An 8,414-nucleotide genomic window follows, 5' to 3' on the forward strand; every position below is an offset into this window, starting at 1 on the left:
CCTCGGCAGATGTACTTGAAGCACTCAATCTAAGTGCAGAAACACAGAAACACAAACCACCCCAAAACGAAGAGGACTAGGAGTAGTCCTATTTGACTCGTGCTTAAAAATAGAAAATTACTTAGGGTGATCCATAGGTAGGGAGGAGATAGTGTAACTTGCCACTCGGACCCGGACCTGCAGGAGTTATTACGGGTGGGTTGTGAACGTGTCGGGAAATTGGAGAGCCAGCAGAGCTGTCATAACTTATACGGGGGATCCTTGCTCCTAGGAGGGTGCGCCTGCGTCTGCTCTTCCGAGAGAGGTGGAAACTGAGGAAGGGGGGGAGAGAGAGAGAGAGCAGGTAGAGGGAAGTGAGGGAAATACGCAATAAGGGTATGGGAAATGTGCTGTTGTTGTTGCTAGGTAGCGACGCACACGTGCGAGTGTTTTTCTGTTTTGAAGAAGAACCACCACCAAATGGCAGCAGCGACGTCGGCAGAGGCGCAGAGTTCCGGGTATAAAAGAGCGTGCTCGACAGTCGACCTGTCACAGCCACCTCAGCTCTCGCCGAGAACGCAACCACCGCTCTATACTCGATCACAAACTATATAACTCGCCTCTTGATCGCCGATCTCACGATTTACCGATTTCGATCACTACCGGAAACTAAAACGTAATCACACACACAGCAAAAATGGCCGCCAACTACAAAAGCTGCCCGCTTAAGAAGCGCCCCATTGTCTTCGTGGAGGAGCGCCTGCCACAAACGGAGGCCTTGGCCCTGACCAAGGACTTGCAGTTTGCCCAGGACCAGCCGCAGGATCTATCCCTGAAACGGGGCCGCGAGGAGGAGACCCAGGATTACCAGCAGCCGGAGCCGAAACGTGACTATGTGCTGAACCTTTCAAAAACACCGGAAAGAATCTCCAGCTCTAGCTCCAACTCCTGCCTGTTGTCGCCGCCAGTGGAAGCCCAGGATTACCTGCCCACCGAAATCCACATGCGTGGACTAACGGCAGGAACAACGGGCTATACCACCGCCTCTCCCACCACGATTAATCCCTTCCAGTCCGCCTTTGTGATGGCCGCCGGCTGCAATCCGATCTCCGCCCTGTGGAGCAGCTATCAGCCCCATCTGGCCGCCTTCCCCTCGCCAGCCAGCTCGATGGCCTCGCCCCAGTCGGCCTACAGCTACCAGCAGATGACGCCGCCCTCCAGCCCGGGATCTGATCTGGAAACCGGTTCCGAACCAGAGGATCTGTCCGTGCGAAATGACATCCCACTGCCGGCTCTGTTCCACCTCTTCGATGAGGCCAAGTCCAGCAGCAGCGGTGCCAGTGTGAGCAGTTCATCGGGATACTCCTACACTCCGGCCATGAGTGCCTCTTCGGCCAGTGTGGCCGCCAACCATGCCAAAAACTACCGCTTCAAGTGCGACGAGTGCCAGAAGATGTACTCCACCTCGATGGGCCTGTCCAAGCACCGTCAATTCCACTGCCCGGCTGCCGAGTGCAACCAGGAAAAGAAGACGCACTCCTGCGAGGAGTGTGGAAAGCTCTACACCACCATTGGAGCCCTGAAGATGCACATCCGCACCCACACTCTGCCCTGCAAGTGCCCCATCTGCGGCAAGGCCTTCTCCCGCCCCTGGCTGCTTCAGGGACATATCCGCACCCACACGGGCGAGAAGCCCTTCCAGTGCCCCGACTGCCCACGATCCTTTGCCGACCGCTCGAACCTGCGGGCCCATCAGCAGACCCACGTGGACGTCAAGAAGTACGCCTGCCAGGTGTGCCACAAATCCTTCTCCAGGATGTCGCTGCTGAACAAGCACTCCAGCTCCAACTGCACCATCACCATTGCGTAGGATTCTCAGCGTAGGAATCCCACAGCAGGACAAAAAATTACCTACGAAAACTCACATTCCGCTGGCGAAGACCAAACAAACAGACAATAACTAGTATAATCTTGAACTAAGTCGATTCGGTTTTGGTGCTACTATTATTATATTTATTTCAGCCATAGTATTCTAGCTTAAGTTCATGTATATTGTCCATTGTCACACGCAGCATTTTACCAAAACTATTCATTTAACTATTATGTATCCTAATTTATGTATTCTCATTACTGTTAAGCCCACTGTTGTTAAGATTATTCCGAGTAAAAAAAGAAAAAATTAAATATTTTTATGAAAATAAAACATACGAAAAGAAATTTAAATGGTCTTTATTATTTAATAATTTTTAAAATGTCCTTTTCACAGGAGTAAATTTTGTTAGAAATATTTAAATTAAATTGTATTACTTATATTTTGGCTTTAAGTACAGACAGATGTGGATACGAAATATTTGGACTACAATTAACAACTTCGTAAAAATATGTTATTGAAAACATTTCTAATAGTCACACATAAAAAAATGTAATCTTTCTTTCCGCTGTTTCTATGTGCCTTCAAGTAACACAATAATTAACAGGAAACCAAACATCCGCATCTTGGGGTTTGCCCCTGCTTATATTTTGTGATAATTTCCGCCAACCCTCTCGAAAAACAGAAATCACAACAATAGCAATATCGAATTCTCGGAGAAAACACCTTTAGCATGTGCAAACAGGGAACCGATTTGTCATGCACTTTCCATTTCGGGACTTCCTTCTAACCCGCCCCCATTACTAATATCACATCAATTTCAGTCCATATCGCTCGGCGTTTTGCACCTTTTGCCAATGCAAATATTTAATTAGCTGACACCGCCATCGCTGCACCTTTACTTTTCTGCAATCCTTTTCCAGCATTTTGCCGAATGGATCGCGGCGCATGCGGCCCGAGTCCCTAAAGGATACCAAAGGACACGAAAGGACACCAGAGGACCAAGGAGTGCAGGTGATAAACGTAGCGACGGCTGCTTATCGAGTCCTGATTGGCGTGGCAGACGGTAGTTGAGGTCCTGATTGGATTGGATTACCACTGAAGCATGCTCTTAAACAGAACCCGACGAGGTTTATCTGACTATTTGATTATACCTGCGCGGTGATAATACTTAAGTTTGCATAGGTATGAGGCATTAATCTAAGATATGGAGAAACATTATAGCTTAGGCACGTATGATTATCAAGGCAAGGTTAGTACTTACTTAGATTTGTTAATAGCCATGTTTTAAATAATTAAAGTATAGGAATTTTGGTCATAAGCTTCAGTTTTATATTTATTTAGAAACGAGTATTTTCAATAACAACAAGAGAGAACGCTATAGTCGAGTTCCCCGACTATCTGATACCCGTTACTCAGCTAGTGGAAGGGAGAAGGAGAGTCTTAAACACAGTTTTTGCTGGTTTGTAGGCGTTATAGTGGGCGTGGCCAAAAGTTTTTTGGCAAATCGATAGAAGTTTACAAGACCAATACAAAAATGAAAAAATATCAAAACATTTTTCAAAAGTGTGGGCGTAGCAGCTTTGGGCGGTTTGTGGGCGTTAGAGTGGGCGTGGCAAAAAGTTTGTTGGCAAATCGATAGAAATTTACAAGACCAATACAAAAATGAAAAAATATCAAAACATTTTTCAAAAGTGTGGGCGTGACAGCTTTGGGCGGTTTGTGGGCGTTAGAGTGGGCGTGGCAAAATGTTTTTTTGCAAATCGATAGAAATTTACAAGACCAATACAAAAATGAAAAAATATTAAAACATTTTTCAAAAATGTGGGCGTGGCAGTTTTGGGCCGTTTGTGGGCGTTAGAGTGGGCGTGGCAACCTGAATCGACAAACTTGCGCTGCGTCTATGTCCCTGGAGTCTGTATACTTAATCTCAACTTTCTAGCTTTTGTAGTTCCTGAGATCTCGACGTTCATACGGACAGACGGACAGACGGACAGACGGACAGACAGACGGACGGACAGACGGACATGGCCAGATCGACTCGGCTACTGATCCTGATCAAGAATATATATACTTTATATGGTCGGAAACGCTTCCTTCTGCCTGTTACATACTTTTCAACGAATCTAGTATACCCTTTTACTCTACGAGTAACGGGTATAAAAAGGATTCCGTAAAATGTGTGACTTCAAAACATAAATAATTGAATGCGGGTGTGCTGAAATAAGCAACATTATGTTGCAGTTGCAACACCTTTTGGCCATAAAAAAGGCACACAAAAACGCATTTCCTAAGGAACCAGTGCAGACAAAGGCCAATCATTCCAGTTCTACGGTAATCAGAGCGCGTTTCTTGTGCAACTGCAAAAACTGCAGCCCAGATGCAACTAGCTACAATGCATCAGCTGTAAGGAGAACACCTTGCCGGGATGACAATGGCAGGAACGAGTCCAGGTTGGCCGTACCTGTCGCCCGCTTGTCTGCCCAAGATGCCTTTACCCAGTGACCTACTGGGAGAACCGGGCGACCGACTTCTGTGAAGTCTTCCGCCCTTTGTTTCTGCGTCATCCTTTTTTGCCATTGTCCTGCGGCTAATCACCGCTTAAAGGGAAGCCGAAAGAAATCACAGACCACAAAAGTCAGTCGATCTTTTCGCTCGGCTGAATGCAAATCCCGCGCCTGGAATCGATCCCAGAGCCACCTGAGATCGGGGACTTACTCCCCATTAGTCCGGCAACGCGATAACAAATTGCAATTGACAAAGAAACGAGATGCGATCGATGGAAGCCACATATCCGAGCCTCCACTGTGGATGCGATTCCGATTTCGAGTACGCGGCCCATTCCATGCCATACAAATCGATGGCCGGCAGAGATACAAGCTGCGGCATTTGTAATTGCCAAGAAATACGAGGGCCAGAAGAGGATCAGAAGGAGGAGCAGAAGGAGTATGCGGAGGAGCAGGAGGATCAGGCCAAGCAATCAGCGAGCGGCGCATGTCACAGAGCGCAAACAAAAACTAGAAACGATTGCTTAGTCTTGGAAAGCGAAGAGCGGGTACCCTTTCCGAAAAATGTAAATATATAAATTCCATTAAATCTAAATAGCTTTGAGTCTTGGACTTTTCATACCATCATATCATTGATAGCATCCATACCCACGGGTATTTTAAGGAACAGCACCACATCGGTGCTTTATATACTTTCCTTAACTTTTTGCTTAAATCGGCATACTTCCCACAAGTGTATTCACAAAAATGAAAAAGCCAGCGAGAAGGCAAGACAAAAAGCTCATGCAAAACAAACATTAGGAAATCCAATCCGAACTCAGGCATCCAGCATCTAACATTCAGCAGCTAGCAGCCACTTAGGCAGTCACTCAGTGGAAAAGCCAGCAGTCGAGGAGCTGCGGAGCTGAGCACCCAGGAGTGGCAGGGTCGAGGAGGAGGACCAGGTATGGGGCAGGAATCGTGGACCAAGTCGTCGTTTAGGACGTCTGAGATTACTAGCGATTACGTTTTACTCCAAATTTGTATGCTGCCAGAGTTGTAATTGAAAAAGCATCAACATTAATCTTGGTACTCGCACACACATCTCCAGCCAAGTTAGCTAGCGATTTTCGATTTCGATTGGGAATCGGATTTCGTAAGCGGTCGGGAGATGCCAGATAAGCGGGTGTAAGTGTGGGTAAGCCTGATCCGAAAAAAACATATTGCTTAATCGCTGCGCTGATGTGGAGCAGCAGATATGATCGGCAGATCTTCAGCCCCAGCCATCCCCTCTCAGGGGTCCACGAATCCGACTCCGATTCCGACTCCGACAAGTGAGCGATGTGCGATCGCATGGCATAAATCAAATCCCGGAGAGAAATTGCGCCGCCGGCTGACAGCCCAGCCACGACAACTGTCCATCGCATCGCAGTGAATCCATCCAGCGCTTCAGCCATCCCGCCATCCAGCAGAGCTCAACTTTATGCTTTATGCCAGGCCACATGCAAATGATCGTGCCCAGCATTCGACACCGGCCTGCGGATCGCGGATCGCGGATGGCAACCTGTCAGCGATCAGTGACCTTAACTGTAAAGCCAGTCGGAGACCGCATAGGTTCTATTCCCGACACTCCAAAAAAGTGGGTTGAAATATACGATCAGCTCTAATACAAACAAGATACTCCTTAAAGTGTCCTTGACAATTAAATATATAGTTAAATGTGTAGTTAAGAAAACGCTTGTACTTACTTGCGAATAAATCTAAAATTACTTCCTAAAATATGTAATTAGTGTTTTTAAAATAGTTTTTCATTTTAGTTTATATAAACAATATTTAAGTACATATTATTGAACTTAGGCCACTAACTAACTTCTCTCTTCATCAATTTCCCGACATTTTTCGCCAGTGGATTCTTGAGTTACATGACCGCTGAAACCTGGCGTTAGTAGTCGCTAAGTGCAGTCAAGAGACTGCGGACTTGAGACTCCTGTGGCCATCAACTTGATGATGAGGCATGCAGACCGCCCCAATCCCCCAGCTTCCCCAGCTTCACCAGCTTTTCCAACTTCCCCAGCCAAAGCACCTCCCATAACCCAGGCAGCATCACCATCATCGCTTAACCCCCTCGTAGGCTTCGTGCCTGGACTGCTGTAGATCGGCGAGCGTTGATAAATGTTGTTACTTGTCTTTGGATGGTTGTACTATTCTGAGTTGTCGACAAGCCCGATCGATGGGTGGTTATAGTTGACATGTCGCTCTGTGTTTGCTAGGCCCATCATCTCGGGATCGGAGTGGGGATTGGGATCGGGATGGGGATGGGGATGGGGATCGCAAAAAGCGGCCAGGGCCAGGTCTAAAGCGACGATCGCCCAGGGCTGGCCGACTGATTGCCCTTGCAACATGCTGGCGACATGCTCGCCAAACGGTTAATTGTGGTTATGATTTGGTCATGTCTGCGCCTAATTAGCCACCTTATATGCCACACTGAAATTACCTTCACTTCCTGCTTGACATCTGCCATCATCTGTGGCTCATCTGCAATTTGAATTTCGCAAGAGCCACGATCCAGGTATAAATATTGCATAAAGTACAGTCAGCGGGTAGAAAGTAGCGCTCCCCTCTCTCATTCCAGGCACATCCGATTCGTTAATTTGCAGGCAAATCGATTCCAGTCGATGTGATCCGATCCAGAGCTCACTTCGCCCAGCGATTGCATCTACTTGACACACATCGCACGCAAATCGATGCGGTAGCATTTACAAATATACCATATCGGGTATATATCGGGGAATACTCCGCCCGCCGATCCCGCACTGAAATTTACAAAAGATGCGATTCGGAGTCCCAAAATAGACACCTCCCTGCGGTGGCTTGAAGCCGATGCTTCACAGCCTATGCCAAAAATGATTTATGTATGGGACTTTCCTCAATTTCATTCAGTTGGGCCTACTTTTTGTATCGCGGTGTGTTAGAAACAGCCGAGATGGCCCTTAAAATCGGAATGGGTCTGTATTTCAAAAGGGAGTTCATTGCCCACTCTCAAGACTTTGCCGATGCTTAAGCTGCCTAAAGCTATTTCCATCCAGCATACCTACCGTGTATTTAACTAGATTGAACAATATAGAGTAATCTTCAACAGATGGAACTCTATTTACCAAAGTTACCTAAACAAAATGTCAAATGTGCATCTGCTTTTTATTATTAGCAATTGCTACAAGAAAAAGACAGTAATATATGTAAGCATACAAACTTTTAATGAATTTATTAAGTTTACATATTTTGCAGTCATTAGCCCAGTTAAAAGTTAAATTTACTGCGGTATTTGGTAAGACATCGTATTCACGTGACAGACTCTTCAGCACATGTTATGATAGACGATCGCTTGCTGTATATGCAAATAGTGTTAAGGGTTCTATGATCTCATAGAATGACGTAGCTTGTTCGCCGCCCGAACCGCTGAAATATTCATGAGAAAAAGGCTTTCTTCCGTTTCCGCTATGAGATAGCGTTTCGCATAGCTATGGTGGGCGATTTGAAGTGTATTTAACGAGCCGGCGATAGGATGATACAGAAGTGTTGGCAACACTCCATTAACTAACAGATTGTAAACACCGGCAATTAACTTTATCTTTGGGCGAGACGCACAACTGTTGGCTGGAACCGTCTGCTTATCGGCGGGCCACGTTTACCTGTTCTGATTTGAACGCTGAAAGTGAAACCGTAAATTCCACTCCCGAGGGCCCAATGAGAGTCGTGTTCCTTTTGGCCATCAAATCATACATCAGGTGGCAGGACTTCTTCTCCTTTCAGCGGCCCTTATGCCGCTCCAGATGTCAGAGCTGCGCACTTGGCTATTTTCTATATTTCCTAAATATATTTCATAAGAAAGAAGAATGCCAAAAAAACCAGTAAGGGAAATCAAGTTAACTTATGCTATCATCAAATTAAGAGTTGAAAGAAAAATGTATTTAGATATAGTATGGTTAATGGAGTTCCTTTCTGTTCGTATTTATATATATAGTATATTATTTATATATATATATTCCTATCTACTCATATCTGGTTTTTTAACGTACATT

General features: G+C 45.9%; 1 protein-coding gene across 1 annotated transcript; it reads left to right on the plus strand.

The window, feature by feature from the left end:
* Window positions 1–514: 514 nt before the first annotated feature.
* LOC6529001 (protein snail) lies at window positions 515–1,918 on the plus strand. Its single transcript, XM_002089997.4, has one exon. It carries the CDS (start codon window positions 677–679, stop codon window positions 1,847–1,849), a length of 1,173 nt encoding a protein of 390 aa, XP_002090033.1. The 5' UTR covers window positions 515–676; the 3' UTR covers window positions 1,850–1,918.
* The last annotated feature ends 6,496 nt before the right edge of the window (window positions 1,919–8,414 follow it).

Source organism: Drosophila yakuba, chromosome 2L (assembly GCF_016746365.2).
Source record: "Drosophila yakuba strain Tai18E2 chromosome 2L, Prin_Dyak_Tai18E2_2.1, whole genome shotgun sequence".
NCBI lineage: Eukaryota > Metazoa > Arthropoda > Insecta > Diptera > Drosophilidae > Drosophila > Drosophila yakuba.